Source organism: Gopherus flavomarginatus, chromosome 4 (assembly GCF_025201925.1).
Source record: "Gopherus flavomarginatus isolate rGopFla2 chromosome 4, rGopFla2.mat.asm, whole genome shotgun sequence".
NCBI classification, from domain to species: Eukaryota; Metazoa; Chordata; order Testudines; family Testudinidae; genus Gopherus; species Gopherus flavomarginatus.
Genome location: NC_066620.1, coordinates 89,400,869 through 89,417,435, shown reverse-complemented (window position 1 = coordinate 89,417,435; position 16,567 = coordinate 89,400,869). Strand labels below are relative to the sequence as shown.

General features: G+C 43.4%; 2 protein-coding genes across 7 annotated transcripts in view; one reads left to right on the top strand and one right to left on the bottom strand.

The window, feature by feature from the left end:
* The window catches only part of LOC127048926 (centromere protein J-like), an 82,185-nt gene that overhangs the window by 9,932 nt on the left and 55,686 nt on the right, over positions 1-16,567 (top strand). For 5 of the 6 annotated variants that reach the window (XR_007773826.1, XM_050949031.1, XM_050949030.1 and 2 more), the window contains exons 2-3: positions 3,406-4,007; positions 7,766-7,862. Coding sequence is in view for 5 of the 6 variants with exons in the window: in XM_050949031.1 (XP_050804988.1) it covers positions 3,573-4,007; positions 7,766-7,862 (532 nt within the window). In the remaining variant the exon portion in view is untranslated. Of the gene's footprint in view, positions 1-2,062; positions 2,161-3,405; positions 4,008-7,765; positions 7,863-16,567 lie in introns of those variants that run through there. The other variant, XM_050949029.1, reaches the window with a different exon arrangement.
* GPR31 (G protein-coupled receptor 31) lies at positions 11,621-12,938 on the bottom strand. The gene has a single exon (XM_050949166.1). The coding sequence runs from the start codon at positions 12,936-12,938 to the stop codon at positions 11,919-11,921; it is 1,020 nt and encodes a 339-aa protein (XP_050805123.1). The 3' UTR covers positions 11,621-11,918.

Here is a 16,567-nt window from a genome sequence, read left to right as displayed (position 1 = left end):
TTGCGCCGCTTGGCATACATCTTCCTGCTGGCCACTCACAGCCCGGGGTGCTCGCCGCTCCCCACGGTTTCCAGGGGGACCCCTAGTGCACCAGCCCTTCTTGAGGTCACCACCTCTCTGCCAGGGTCGAGCTGCAGACTCCTCCGCCCCTGGGACTGCTCACTGCAATCCCCCGGGGGACCCTGTTACTGCAAAGTCCTTCTCACTGGGCACACGCTCCCAGGGTTTAATCACCCCTAAAATCGTCCCTTCGTTTTACTGCTCCCCAGTCACTTACTGCAGGAAGCGCTGTCCACGGGGTGCAGTATCTCCCACCGCTGCCACCAGATGTCACGGAGTGTGGGGGAGTCCGGCCCTGCACCCCTCTTCCTGGGAACCACAGTGACTCTTGGCCAGCCAGTAAAACAGCAAGTTTATTGGACAGCAGGAATGCAGGTTACAGCAGAGCCTGTAGGCACAGTCAATACCCCTCAATCGAGTCCTTCTGGGCTTTCAGGGTGCTTGGATCCCAGCTTAGGATACCCTGAATTCCGCCCCACAGCCCCAAACCCAAACTGAACTGCCCCTCCTCCCGCCGGCCGATTCCTTTGTCCAGCTTCCCCGGCCAAGGTGCTAACCCCTCCCCCCTACCTGGCTCAGGTTACAGGCTTAAAGATCCTTTCCCTCACCTAAAGACATCCCCAGCTCTCCCATCCCCCACACCGACAGTCCCTATTCCATCACAATTATAAAGTGTAACTTTTTGAATCTCAGCATCTACTTCATTATTAATTATTGTCTGACCTTCCCATATCCTCTGACCCCTCCAGAACTTCCCACAACAATGAAAATTTAAATAGATAAAAATGAGCTTAAAAACCCATAATCTTGTGCATCTGTGACTATTTAAATTGATAAAAATAGAATTAAATATTTAACAATAAAAGTCAATATTATTGCTCAAAATTATTTAAAAAAAAATCAAATTCTGCCAAGCCTACTTATAACTGATACTCTTGTCCTCACTGACTTTGGCATCCGGAGCCAGGCAAGTGGTACTAATCATAATAAGTGGATCTGGAAACACTGGATCGGCGATCATGAATTCTGAGGATCTCAGGAGAGGAAGAAAAGAGAATGTCAGTGCTAATGCAGGGTTCTTCCATTTGTAATCAGTGACAGCCAACAGAATTGGCTGGGGCCTTGAGTGAGATTAATATATGGCATTCAAGGAATTAAGCTCATGCTATGCATGATAAAATCTGGCAGACTGAATGGAAACAACAGCATGTAATGTCATGTCCAAAGTGCCTGAAAATATTCATTGTGCTTCATTCTCAGCAGCCCAAATCACTAATCACATCAGAGTGAGGGATTGTTTGGTGATTAAGCATGTACAATAATTTTATTACTACAGCTCCATGCTTGTCAACTGCACTAGCTCACAAGGAAAGCTTAAACGAAGGCAGGAGGGGATATTAAAAGAAAATCCTTACATAAAACCACACTCAAAGTAAAAGTAGTACAAAGTAATCTACAAAATGTACTTTCTCTGTGGCTCATAACTAATAGAAATATTAATTCCTGGAACAGGATTCTAATGTATAAAGTTTGTTAGTGCTAGTCTTTTAACATACAATATGTAGGTTTAGTAGTTGAATGCTGAATATTATATTCTTGCAAATTATTCAAATAAGAGAAGTCTACTCTGCTTGAAAATTAAAATAAAATATTATTTACTATGCCAATGTTTTCACTTTCATGTCTGTCAGATCATTTTAATGATCAGGTTTTTCTTCTGTCTTGGTTTTCTTTTTCTCCTCTCTCTTCATTCTGCATTGTGTTGTGTTGGCTTTTGGATTCCTAGCCCGATATTCACTATACATACCTTTTAACCAACATAACCTTTCAGCTTGATCTTTCAATGACTCTGGTAACTGAAGTTGCCTCCCCTGGGGTGCGGCTGACTTTATGTGGAATTATGTGTGTGCCCTCAGAGGAGGATGGACTCCTTGGTGCCGACAGACTCAGCACAAGCCACCCTGCCATGCTGAATTTAATTAGAAACTGCCAGTCATGCAGTGCAAATGCTTGTCCTGTAGGCATCCAGATGAGACCACCAAACTCAGGTTTACATCTGGACTTATCCAGGCTTGGAACCCAGCTCTCCGGAGATGAAAGGTTAGCGCTAGCCCTGACAACAGCAAACCATGTACACTATCTGTGATATACCCTGTACGTTCACGTAACATACTGATACAGGAAATGTTATCGGTACTCTGATGGACTAAGATTTTTGAGTTTCTATTGTAATTTAAATTTTTGTATTCCAGACATCTTCTGAAACTGGAAACCTGCATTTCAAACAAGGAAGAAGGTGTTAAACTTTGACTGCTTAGTATCTTAGTTTAATTTTTTTCAAATTGTTCATTATTCCCACCTGTCATTTCCCAGAACATCTTGTCTTCTCACTGTCTTCTCCTCTCGCCTGCAAGCACTTAGACCTAACTTTACTCAGATCACATGTCCCATTTAACTCAGTGCGCCAATCACATAAATAAAATTACACATCTAATGCAAACAGCAGTGAGACACCAATTGCGAGCTGTTAGATGCAGAGACTGTATTTTAGGTATTGTACCAGCACCAAGCACATCTTCAGTGCTTAACTAATAATAATAACTTATCAAGATAAAATGGGTCTGTACATCTTATTCAAACCACTTAAATTAAAGTCGAGAGAAAAAGTCATCAATTATCCCGGAGCTTAATCTATTGGAGAACCTATATTGCATTTCGTAGAAGGCAGGAAACTGCCTGTGAATCAAATTAAAATATACCTAGAAGATCCCACTAAGTTCAATTGATGAAATACTTTTAAAAATCAACTATGTAGAAAATGGAGAAGCCATTCTGTCAGAGAGGAGGACTGAGCGGTTACGAAAGTTTAAAACAGGGAAATGTGGTTTTTTTGTCCCACAGCTTTCAGATGCCCTAATCTTCTTAATCACATGAGTCAAAGAGAATGGGCTGTAAGTCATGAGTATATTTCCCCCTTCCTTTTATAACTAAGCTTTCTTGTGAGTAAACTAAACCTGTCAATTTTTCAGTAGTGCATTTTTTGCATAATCATCTTCTGCTCTCTATGTTTTTTCTGTGGTGTTTGGCCACTAAGCAGATTTCTCTGATCCTAAAGGCTTATGGTGAAGGTAAGGGACTAGTCAGCTCACTTCTGAAGGATGTTTTTGGTGCTGAAAAGTATATATTTTTTGCAACATACCTTTATATCTGCTTCTCATCTGTGTGACACTTTAGAATTTAATAGTGAGCAGTTGGCAGGCAGGATGCTCCAAGTGGTAGAAATGTGGGATTTTGTTTCTTGATTTATTGCATGTTTCCTGACTGCATAATATTATATTTTGACAGTTATGGATGGAAGATCCTTTGCCTTCAGCCTGAAAAAAAGCTCTGGGATTTAAACAAAAAAATGGAGGCAGTCGGTAGGATCCACTTGGGCCATCGCTTTAGCACTGTATGTTTATTTTCAACTGCATTCGCTGTATGTCCATAGGCTGGAGTTCAGAAAGCGGGATATGGAAGCAGATACTCTCAAAGATGAAGACCATATGGCTGAGTGGACTGCCAATGATCCAGCAAGACTGATGTCATCTCCTAGCATAATCACTGAGAAGGCCATGTGCTTTTTGCCCCCGGGCCAGATAAACAGCACAAATGGCTCATTCAATGAGCAGTTTACACCTTTCTGCTACTCAGCAGACAGCAGTATGATGGGCAGTAATGGCAGCCCATCAGATAATAGGTTCCATGGCCAAGTTTTTCAGGATGCAAAGCAACTCAATTATTTGGCCAACTCTGCTCTTTTTCCTCATTTGTTGGCATCCAGCATGACTCAGACTGGAATTGTCCAGACCAATAAAAGTAGTAACTTGGAAACACTCAGTCCTGTTGCTGCTCCTCCTGCTCCTCAGATAAGTCAGGAACCCACATGCTACAGAAACATGGAACAGGTGGGTTTGCTTTAAGCATTCATTGCATTTCAGTGGAGTATGAGCATGCCTGGTTTTCGAAGACTGCACAAATAACATCTAATGCATTGCCCTAAGAAGGAACAGGTCTGCTAACTTTTGTGTCTGCAACGGAGAGGCTTTAGTGGCAATGCCAGGATGTGGAGTGTGACCCTGTGTCTGATTATGCTGTTTTAAAACCCCTCAAGGCAATAAAATGCTGCTTTGTTATGATAATTTGTAGTAGCAAATTCCTTTTTCCAAGAACAAATCAGTTTGTTCACCCTTGTTCCTGTCGTTTTGATGTGTATTCCTCTCCACTTCCCTCCTTTAGGAAGAATTCCAGACTTTGGTAGCACAACATCATGTATGTGACAATGACATTGAAAACCAAAGTTGGGGATTTTTTTTTTCAGTGATCACTATTCTCTGTCTTCTTCCTATGCCTTTTTCCTTTTCTTTTTCTTTTCTCAACGTTTGTGTCTTTTTCCTCTGTTATTCTCCGACACCTCCTTCTCTTCCCTTTTGACTGTCCCTTTTCTCTTTGTTCTTTTAGGGGCAGACAGACAGCTGGACAAGAGTAGCTCTGCACTGTCTCCTGCAGCAAAGCAGCCTGCTGCACTGGGTTTCTAATTACCAAATAAAACCGCACTATGGACACCACCCATAATATTCAACAGCTTATCTGAAATGTAGGGTACGTCTACACTGGGAATCTTCAGCACTTTTCCCACCCTTGTGCAGCGCCACTAAAGATAGCAATGGCAGAAGCAGTGGTGTTGACGAGGCACAGACTTTATTTTACTACTGCCACACCTGGGAAATGCCTGGTAATAGGCCAGTGTTGGGAAAAGTGCTATTGTGAACAAGGCCCTACTTGAAGACTATGTCTGGCAGGTAAATGGAGTTTGCTGGGGCTTAGTTATTTAAGATTAGATTGCTGTGTAGATGGTCTGCAACATTTTCTGTGAGGTGTAACCTTATCTTCAGTTTATTGGCAGGCAGTTAAAATCTGGCATAGGGTCCTGGAAATCCTAGATTTTCCTGTGGTCCCTTGCCCCTGTCTTTTTGAAATGCTTTTGCTAGAGACTCCTACAGAGAAAGAACATGTTTGGGTGACTTCTGTGTATGGTGCTTCCCCAGAGGGGCCAGAAGGGGCAGCAGGAGAATGAAGATAATGCTCTCAGCCAGGCTACTAGGGAAATACCAGATGCAGAACCAATACAGTCACATTATTACTGTTTGTTTAATTCCTGAAATGAGTTAGGCCTTCACAGAACGTAAGAAGATATGGCTCCTACCCCAAAGAATTTGCAGTCTGAGCAAAGATGAAAGGCAAGGAGGACAAATTGCAGGGGTAGAGTAATGGAGGGAGGATAGGGGTTATGCACAAAGACTAGAATCTGGTTTCAGAGTGGTAGCCATGTTAGTCTGTATCAGCAACAACAACGAGGAGTCCTTGTGGCACCTTAGAGACTAACAAATTTATTTGGGCACAAGCTTTCATGGGTTCTAGCCCACAAAAGCTTATGCCCAAATAAATTTGTTAGTCTCTAAGGTGCCACAAAGACTAGAATGTTGGTTTTCACTGCTAGGTTATGAGCTATTCCCTCCCCACCCTGCAAGGCTTAACTCATTCCTGCACTTCTAGGAGCTGGAAGTTTTGTTCAACAGAGAGGCCAGAGGAAGCAGGGCAGTGGAGGGAACCACCAAAAAGCAGAAGGAGAGAGATGGGAAGGAGACAAACAAAGTGAATGGGGAATGCACGAATGAAGGAGAGAGAAAGAAAGACTGACTGACTAGAAGGATCAGTGGGCAGTTTAGTAGCCGTATTTTAATTTGGGGCAGATTTGGGTCTCTGTTTCTCTGGACCAGGAGTTCTATGGAGCTAGAGAGCTAACCCGCTTGTGTTGAGGATAGAAGGATAGCGCCTGACCTGTTCTATTCCCTAATAGTTTAATGCTTGAGGTGCCTATGACTGGGACACTAACTGCTGTAGAGTGCTGAAAGTCCTGAAATTTTAGGGGCACTCTTAAATCTCTCCTTTCTACTCATTCTCTCTCTTCTTCTATGACCCCCACCCAGCCCAAATTCACAGTGCCAAGCAGGAAAGGCATTTTCAGCATGTGGAAAGAGTGGAACATGGCTATCTGTCATCTTACTGTGGCACTTAGATGCCCTAAGTGAAATCAGAACCTTATTGTGCTAAGCATTATGCATATATATAGTAAGAGACAGTCTCTGCCCTGACCAGCTCAGAGTCTAAATAGAAGGGCAAATGGGACAGAGAAATGAAGTGACTTGTCCAATGTCACTCAGCAGGTCAGCAGCAGAGCCGAGAATAGAATTCAGGTTTATGGAGACACCTACAAATTCCATTGGCTTTTGTGAGAGTTGTATGTGCTCATCACCTCTGCAAATCAGGTCATGAACTATTAACATAGCAACTCAGAAATCTGCCAGCAAATGTGTTTCATTCTGCTGATATAGCTTATTCTAATAGAGCTAGGTGAAATGTTTAAAACACTTGAAATTTCAAGGAAATTGTTTTGCAGAAATGTTTTACTGCTTTTGACTGGCTTATAGAATGGTCTAAATTTTCAAAGAAAAATGTTCTGGAAAAATTTCATTTTTTTTTAAAAGGGTATATTTTCCTACCAGCAATAATACTGAATAACACTATGAAATAATTCACTCTTGAATATGTTTTTAACTAAGTGTGATTTGGCTGTAAAAACTGCAATAAGACATCAGAGATTGAGAAAGTGAGTGAGAATACTGTCAAGATTACAATTGTGTTTAATTTTTTCCCCATATATGTTACTAACAGTATCATAGACTATTGCAAGTAAAAGAATTTAAAAACTCTACTTTTCATCATTTATGTGGTTAATTTACATTTAGAATTTCACTCAAGTTGGACAGTGGAAAAAATGGTCCGTTTCACTTCCTGATTCTGATGCCCTAGCAAGAGCCTTGTGCGGGACTATTTTTAAAATCTTGGCTCTCATCCTGCTCTGCAATACCTACTCCCACTGGATCCCACATGTTTTCTTGCATTTTTATCCCACTCCCACCCACAAAACCCTTAGATCCCACAAGTCCTGCAGTAAAGACAGATTTCCGCATGCCACTAAAAAAGATCAAAAAATGGTCAGTTATATATGTACACACACACACACACACACGGAATTCAGACACAATTTTTACCATTAAAAGAATAAAAAAAAATCTTGCTTAAACCGTGTAAAAATAGTTTAGCTCCTGTTATAATGGACATGAAATCTCTTTCTATCCCTCATTTAAATTTAAGTATTAAAACCTTTATTAAAAAAAAGAAAAAACTTGCTTTTCATTGCTGAAATTCTATTTATGACAAACTGATGAGAAATTTAGTGTTTAGCCACAAATTACTGCAGTCTGGTGTTTTTTGGTTGTTGCTTTTTTTTGCCCACCCAATCCCTACCGCAATAAAGTACAGTTTATCTGCTCCCACTATTATGGCAGCAGGTCCTGCAGGATCCATGGGATCCCAATCCCGCTGCAAGGCTCTAACCTATCACACTGCTGCTTTCTTTGAGCATTATCTCTGCAAAAAAAGTTTGAATACAAATACACTCTTTTTATTGGAATAAAACAATGGAATCACCTTTAAAAAAAAACCAAAAAACCTCAAAACTAGACTCCGAAAAGAAAGATTCCTTCCTGTTAAAAGGGAGAGATAAGCACATTTTAATTCATTGTGTTGGTGCTATTTACAGAGCCCAGGGCAGCAGGAACAGGTGATGATGGAACAGATGGAGCAGCTGCAAAGGCTGGTAACTGAACAACAGAAAATCATCACATATTATAACCCAGGTACTACCGGGATTTCCTCCTAAGAACTCAGTACTGTACATGGTAGCTGTTCACATTCCTACAATGAAATGCTGCAGTTCCCAGAATAAATTCAAGCTGTGATGTGGGGTTGGTCGGAGGAAGTAGAAGGATCTTCATCTGAGAGTTGTACTAAAATATTTTATTCACACCACAAAAATGGTAACTCCATTTTCTTTGACTTTAAGTATTTCCTACAGACATTTCATGTGTAAAAGTGCATTTCTATTTAATACTAACAGACATTCATATACATGTGTCGACTAAAGTTTAGATTAAAATTCATTAGTGTTGTAATAAATTTTAGCGTAGTGGGAGGCACTGTTAAAACCTAAAATATCTTCTTTCTCACTATATAAAAACTAGACGAGAAGGGGAACGGAATGGATTCAGCAGACAGGGCTTCAGAAATAGACTTTCAGTGCTGGTAATTCAGTCTCTTCCCCACAATACAATATAACTTCTGGAGCAGCTTCCTCCTTAATGGTAGCAGTGCCAGAAAATGCCATCGGCACAGCAGATAAGAAAAGGAGAATCCGTCTTCTGCAGGGATTTCCTTGCCCCCCTCCCAACTTTGGAATGGATATGGTTCAACAGTGCAAGTGAGACTGGATATGTGAGGGGCCAGCTGGGAGTTTCACCCACTGCACGGAATCTGGTTTTGCAGGGTCCCTCTGCATGAGTGCAAACGGGAAAGTAGACAATGAGGCACTGAAAAGCCAAAGGATCTTTGAATTGGTTCCCTCCTGGAGGTATTCCACCAGGGGGGAACAGTTTTTTCCTTTGGACAGGGCTCCACAGTGCCCCACTGGCAGACGTTGCCTGTGGTATGTACATCCGCACATTGCTCTGGCATCCTGGCCTCCCCCCTCCACTTTCTGGGTTACATTAACCAGTCTTGTGCTTTTGAGATGCCTTGAGGACAGACTTTCCACTGCTGGTGGTCTGCAGCTGTAGGACATGCCATAACGTATGCTAGGCTAAACTCTAGTTCATCAAAACCCATGAACAATGATTCCTGCAATGTTGTAATCATGGATCACGTGCATCCTTTAGAAAAGGTCTTCTATCACAATTTTCTACAGTTTCAGTTTAGCATCCTCAGTGCCTGACAAGCTCAACGACAGTAGGACGTCTTTTGGCAGCAGTGGAGTTACTCTGGAATTACACTGGTGCAAATGAGATTGGAATTTGGTCCAGTGCTTTTCCATAAACAAAATCTGAATAGGTTTGGCAAAATGCTTAGGATGGCAGAATTCACAAGTAGCTTTAAACTGTTCAACCAGCACTTACAATGCAGATTTCACTAATTTTGGACAGGGTCATATTTTATGTGATTAAACCGCTCTTAAATGATTTTGCCATGCTTTTAGTGACACTGGCTTTTTCCAACACCAGGTATGCATGTCCTTCCATCTTCCCCCACCTCCTTCCCTTCGCAAAAAATATAGGCTATGCAGTATTGTAAAGAAAATCATGTTCCATTCATGTCCCTCATATATAGTATAGTATGAAGCAGTACAGAATTCTTCGCACATCTGTGGGTTACCATGGTGTGTTTTTGAGTAGGGTTGTCAGGGTGTAAAATTATGGGACTAGCTTCAGACTGCAATGCGGTGCAGGAGGGTGGCTTTGGTAGTGGGGGAAGTACTGGAACAAACAGGTTTTGGCTCTTTAAATCCCTGAGTTCTGGCAGAAAATATAACTCAACATTTGATACTTTTTTACTCTTGTATAGCTCAGAACTGATTTTTCACTGTGTGTGTGGATTTCAATGGACAACCTGCATGCCCTGACTCAGACTGGCAGGTCTTGGCTAGGGTGAGGTAATAGCTTTTACTGGACCAAGTTCTGTTGGTGAGAGAGACGAGCTTTCACACCACACAGAGCTTCTTCAGCTCTGGGAAACATACTGAGAATGTTACAGCTAAATACAAGGTGGAACAGATTGGTTAGCAGAAGTCACTAGCTAAATATACTAAGGGACCATTCAAGGTAGAGTGGCCTGTTAACCTTTGCAATCATAGAACAAAAAGAGGATTAGTGGATTATAGATTTGTAATAATCCATAAATCCAGGGTCATAACTGCTGATCACTAAAAATCATGGACTCAACAGAGCTCTTGAATGGTCCAGTAAAAGATATTACCTCACCCACCCACCCACCTCTCAAATATACTGGGACCAAAACAGCTATAACTACACTGCATAGGTCTTGATTAGGGCATTCAGCAGCGACTGATGATCCTTAAGGACATTGTGGGTGTCTCTTGCATGGTCCATCTTCTGTAATTGTAGGGAACTGGGTATTAAATGGACCTTCATGCTGCTATCTTTTTATATTTCTATAATGCAGAAATAATGATTGTTAAAGAAATAAAAACTCGATTAAAAAATTAGACCGTCAGGAAATAATATGCACAATTCATAATGATTCTTGGTAAAATGTGGTCCACATCTCCACATTTCTCCCTAGACCCAAGATATTGTTCCACCAGATGACAGAATGAGTGAATTGCAAAGTTTCATGGGTTCACAGAGGTAGCATTGTGCAGTCAAAGATGTACATCTTTTTCAGTTCCCCTTCCCCCACTCCTGCTGTACTATGTATAGGAAACATTCTTCACAAAAGACAATTAAATCCCTTTGTCCCGGTGGTGGGCAAACTTTTTGACCTGAGGGCCACATCTGGGAATAGAAATTGTATGGCAGGCCATGAATGCTCACAAAATTGGGATTGGAGTGCAGGAGGGGGTGAGGGCTCTGGTTGGGGGGTGGGCTCTTGGGTGCGCTGGAGATGAGGAGTTTGGGGTATAGGAGGGTGCTCTGGACTGGGACTGAGGGTTCGGAGGGAAGGAGGGGGATCAGGGCTGGGGCAGGTGTACAGGAAGGGATACAGTTTCCAGCTGACAGTGTGGGCTCGGGGATGGGGGCTGGGGATGAGAGGTTTAGGGTGCAGGATGGTGCTCTGGGTTGAGATTGAGGGGTTTGGAGAGTGGGAGGGGGATCAAGGCTGGGGTAGGGTGTTGGGGCACGAGGAGAGGCTCAGGGGTGCAGGCTCTGAGCAGCGCTTACCTCCAGCAGCTCCTGGAAGCAGTGGCATATTCCTTCTCCAGCTCATATGTGGAGATGCAGCCAGGCAGCTCTGCACGCTGCCCCATCCGCAGGCACCGCCCCTGCAGCTCCTACTGGAGCATGTAGGAGCCGGAGCAGGGCTATGCGGCTGCTTCCAGGAGCCATGTGCTGCGGCCCCAACCCTGCATCCCAGCCAGAGCGCTGGAGCATGGCCGTGCTACGTGGTGTGGCCCCCAACCCAGCACCCTGGCTGGAGCACCGGAGTGGGGCAAGCCCCAGAGCTCGCTCCCCAGTGGGAGCTTGCGGGCCAGCTTAAGATGGCTCGCGGGCTGTAGTTTGCCCACCCCTGCTCTATCCCTGTAAAAATAAAACAATAGTGCAACATATGTACATGAAGGAACAGGACATGGCTAGTTTGGATAGAATTATTTATAATCTAAATTCAAGTTTCAGTCAACCATATAAGGAACAACTTCTTGTAAAGCTTCATTTTTAAAATGTTTATCTTTATATTAGGTACAGCTAAGCCTAAGAAAATAATTTTAAGCGTTGGAGAATCTATTTGGCTTTTGTATAGATCACAGTTTTAAACTGATTTAAGACAATATCCCCTGCTTCCACTGGAGTCAGTAGGAGTTTTACTATTGACTTTAGTGGGAGCAAGATCGGGGCCCTAAGACTGCAGATTTTGTAAAAAGAAATAGAATCAGATCCTCTGCTGACATAAATTGGCATATCTCCACTTACGTCAATGGAGCTACACTGATATACATTACCTAATGTTACATCTAGGTTTTTGACTTGTTTAACTAGAATTCCAGCCCAATGAAATGAAAGGATTTAGAACAGCTGAGTTCTGACAGACCCTTCATTTGTAGGATAAGATCTGGTAATAGGGATGGGGGGAGTTTCCTTTCCAACCTGGCATATACATCAGAGATTATCAGAATCTTTCCAATGGCTTCAACTTTCAGAATCTTTGGAAATGTCCAAGCTCTGAGGTTCCACTTCATTTCTTCTCATCCTTAGAGAATTAAAGATCTTTCTATAGGAACTTCGAAAAGTCGGGCTGGAGAAGCAGTACACGATGGGGTCCAAAGTACTGTTGAGATAGGTCCAGCAGATAGTAACATCAAATACATTCACAGAAAAACGAAATGCTGCACAACTTTCAAAGCTTTGGAGAATATACACAAGCACTCTGCCCAACACGCTAGGCAGGAAGCAAACTCCAAACACCACCACCACTGCAATCACTAACAACATGGCTTTCTGCAGCTTAGGTTGACTGCTCAGCTCACGGGGGCTCTTCTTCAGCTTCCTGATGACGCCAACTGTGCAGAACAAAATGAGGCCAAAGGGAACGAGAAACTTCAAAAAGAATATGATGACGTGCCAGATGCTGTAGAAATTGGCCTCTCCTTGTAGGGTGAAACTGCAGCACTCAGTAGAGTTTTTGGATCGAGGGGCAACCAGGATCTCAGCAGTCAATCCAATGGCTAAAAGCCAAACCAAGCACGCAATGACTCTAGCATTCCTGGCTGTGAGAAAGCTGGTTTTATTGTTAGGGTGGACCACCCGGAAATAGCGATCCAGAGCCACAGCAGTGAGGAATGCGATGGAGACAGCTTGGGAAAGAGACAGTGCGAAGAATATTACCGAACAGAGTAGATCTCTATAATCCCATTTCTCTATAGTGCTAAACCTGAGAGCAAGCACCAGTCGAAACGGCAGGCAAATGCTCAGCAAGACATCTGCGATAACCAGGTTGAGCAAGTATACAGTGTGTGGCTTCCAAATTTTCAAACGGAAGTAGAACGTCCACAGAGCAATAGCATTGCTTGTGAGTCCCAGCAAAAATTCCAAAATTAGTAGGATGTTCATGGCGATTTCCACAGCCTCATTGTAAACAGAGCAGTTAGAATTTGTCATTTTCTGCTGGCTCCTCAAAAGGACTGAAAAACTGAAACCCGTCTGGATCATGTTACACTTCAAAGCCCACCCCCAAAAAAGGGTTTCTTTTCCTCCTAATACTGTAATTACTTCTGCATTTCTCAGAAAAGGAAGTATACCATCAGCATCAGGAGGTCAAAAGTAAATCACTATTAAGCATCAGTAAATAAAATGTAAATTGTACTCCGTATGTATGTATATTTATACATATAGATGTGTGTACACAAAACCACACACAGAATGGTTTCCTGTACATGAAATCTTGACCTGAGTCTGCACCTCCTGTGAAGCACTGAGCATTCAATTCCCAGTGAAAAAATGTGAATTGAGGATGCTCAGCTCCTTGTATGATCTGACTCTATTTATGCTTTACAGATGTAAAACCCCAGAAAAGTGTTAAGTGTTATTTAGCCTTCCATGGTACAAACATATCACTATTATATTGCCATCCTTTTTAGGGAAAAGAAAATATGGTGACTTATTGTGAAAATCAGTATCCCAATAAGAGAGATGATTTCATTTTAATGTACCACTTCTATGCAGCTAAAAAAAGGGCGGGGATGGCATGTTTCTGTGTGTCTGAACAATGGTACTTCAAGTCTCGTTACTAACGAGTCACTAGCACTGAATTAAATGACACTAATTACACTGCCATTCCCAGAGAATATACTGGAAATGCAGTAACATAATGTAACATGATTTCTTCCCCAGTGTGCTTAAAATAACTCCAGTTTCTGGAACTGAAAGTCGTTGAACATTTTTTTTTCGAAATCCCAAATGACACTTCTCTCTCTGACCCTTTTCTCTCTGTGTGTGTAACACACACACACACACACACACACACACACACACACACACACACAGAGACTATCTGTTATGTTTTTTTCTTCAGTACCCTTCTCCTCATAGGGCCGACTCTGTGGGAATTCCAGGGCTAAGTGCCCCTCCCCCCAGCACCTCCCACCTGCCAGCAGCCCCGCCAATCAACTCCTTCCCTTCCCACCCAGTGCCTCCTGCCCATCACGGATCAGCTGTTCCATGGCGTGCAGAAGGCGCTGGGAGGGAGGGGAAGGAGCAGGAATGGGGCTTGCTCGGGAGGGGGGTGGGACTGGATGGGAAGAGGCAGGGTGGGGGCAGAGCAGGGGTGGGGAATTTGGGGAAGAGGTGCAGTGGGGGCAGGGTCTTGGGCTGAGAAGGGGAGGTTGAGCACCCCCGGGGAAAGTTGGAAGCTATACTTCTCCTCCTAGAATTGCTCAGCTTTCTCCACAGGACTAACTGCTTTCTCCAAGCCCTTCAGAGGGTAGCAGTGGCACGCACACTTGATTGGTGCTTCACAGGGAGAGAGTCAGCCAAACGCCAGCTGCTCTCTTTCCCCGGCTGTGTGCAAAAGGAATCTGTGATTGGCGAGCTCCTATCTAGGAATCCAGGAGCCACCCAGAAATCCAAGGGAAAATCTGTGAATTCCAGGAAAATGTAGAACAGGTGGGGAGATGCAGAGGTGTCTTCCCTAAATCTGGGGTGCTCCAGGGGCTGGTGCAGCCCCAGGTACAAGTTAGAGCAGCCCCAAGGTGGTCTATGCTGTGGCCTTTGATGCAGTCTAGAGTAACTGGAGCACAAAGTGCTCCAGCCATGCCCATTCCTGATCTGCTCCTAGCCATGCCCCGATGCCAGGGCTGTGTGTGAGGGTGGTGAAGGGCTCTTGGCCCTGTGCTGGGATAATTTCTTAGAGGGGTATTGCAGATCTTTCATGCTGTTGCAGTTGCTTAAAAGGGCTGCTTCGAAGGGCAGAATCTGTCCCCATGCCTCACAATACCCACATGAGGTGCGGTAGGTGAGCAGTGTCCCTCTTCCAAGAGTCTGCTCCAAGTGTGGAAGAAGAAGGCTCCAAGCTGGGAGTGTGTACAGGAGTTAAGTGGAGCTGTCAGGAATGGTTTGTGAGGGGTGTGACAGCATAGAAGAGACAGATGAGTGAGGAGAGGCAGGATTTAGTTGATGTTCCTGCTTTGAGCAGGGGGTTGGACTAGATGACCTCCTGAGGTCTCTTCCAACCCTGATCTTCTCTGATTCTAAGTGCCAGAGGCTGCAGTAGGCAGCTAGCTGAGGTTTCGGTAAAGACAGAGAAGAGAGAAGGAATCAGAGAAGTTGCCGTTTAGAGGAAGATGCACTGTATATGTCTAAGAGGAAGGCAAGTCCTCAGTATTTTTGCCAGCAAGTTAAAAAAAAGTATGGATTGAATGAATGGACTAGAAGGTGGAAAGAAAGCTGGCTATTGTCAGGTGCAACGAGTAGTGATCAATGGCTCTATGTCTAGTTGGCAGCCAGTATCAAGCAGAGGGCCCCAGGGGTCAGTCCTGGAGCCGGTTTTGTTCAACATCTTTATTAACTATCTGGACGATGGGATAGATTGCACCCTCAGTAAGTTCACAGATGACACTATACTGGGTGGTGTAGAGGTAGATATGCTAGAGGGTAGAGATAGGGTCCAGAGTGACCTAGACAAATTGGAGGATTGGGCCAAAGAAATCTGATGAGGTTCAACAAGGACAAGTGCAGAGTCCTGCATTTGCGACGGAAGAATCCCATGCACTGCTGCGGGCTGGGGATTAACTGGCTAAGCAGCAATTCTGCAGAAAAAGACTTGGGGATTACAGTGGATGAGAAGCTGGATATGAGTCAACAGTGTGCCCTTGTTGGTGTCAAAGTTAGACTCAGGACTCACAGTTTGTCAGACCACTCTGTTTTATTAGCACAGCGCTCTGCTAATACACCCAGATAATGTGAGCACCGTGCAAGACACAAACTATCTTATTTATACAGATAAAAGAGCGGGAATTAGACAAAGGGACAAAGAAAGCAAAACAGTAAAATTCACCTGGGGCACAGCATGCATATCCTACTTCCTTACTAACTCTTATCGATCTAAGGCTAATACTTCACCAATTGCCCTTAAACGGTGCAATTGTTCTGTGTTAATGTCTGTATTCCTGACACCTGGATTGCAGCAATCTAACAATTTTGCTTAAAGGTACAGACAGCATTTCTTTAATCCTTTCTATTTTCACAATATAATTCATTCTACTTTCACAATCCCTCCTTTTAGTCAAGCGCACGCCATGACCAACAATTACTGGGTTCCACAAATTAACCGTTCCTTATCTCTTTGTTTATCAGCGATATTCAAAATCATCATATTAGCACTCTGTTTTGTGGCAATCACCTGTGTGACACAATTCTGATACAACAGGAGATTAACTGAAAGCATACAAAAATCACTAAGATTCCAAACAGGATAGTTAGGGCTCCCTGAAACAAAGAGTTTCCTATGCCAGAGAAATTGAACAGGTTACTTAGCCACTTCCATAAAGAACTCGGCTCTACGTGGGGAAGATATGCGATTTGTTCTAAGTGGCTAGCACGATCTATTATCTCATTGGTGTTGTTTTCCAATGAGAGCACAGTACCCTCCTTTGGCCGCCAGCACTACATTGAATGCCTGATGGTTTTGGAGGGCCACCTGTTGTATGGCCCCGGTTCCTTTGGCCAGGGCTCTTAAACTTTCTCCAGTTTTATTTGCCATTATTTTAACTATTGCTTGTAACCTCAGGAGCTTTTTGCATGGTTTATTACTTCCCCAAGTGGGATAAAGGAAATGCCAATAG

Coding starts and splice junctions, on each gene's coding strand:
- GPR31 (XM_050949166.1), bottom strand. CDS start 12,938: ATGATCCAGACGGGTTTCAGTTTTTCAGTCCTTTTGAGGAGCCAGCAG.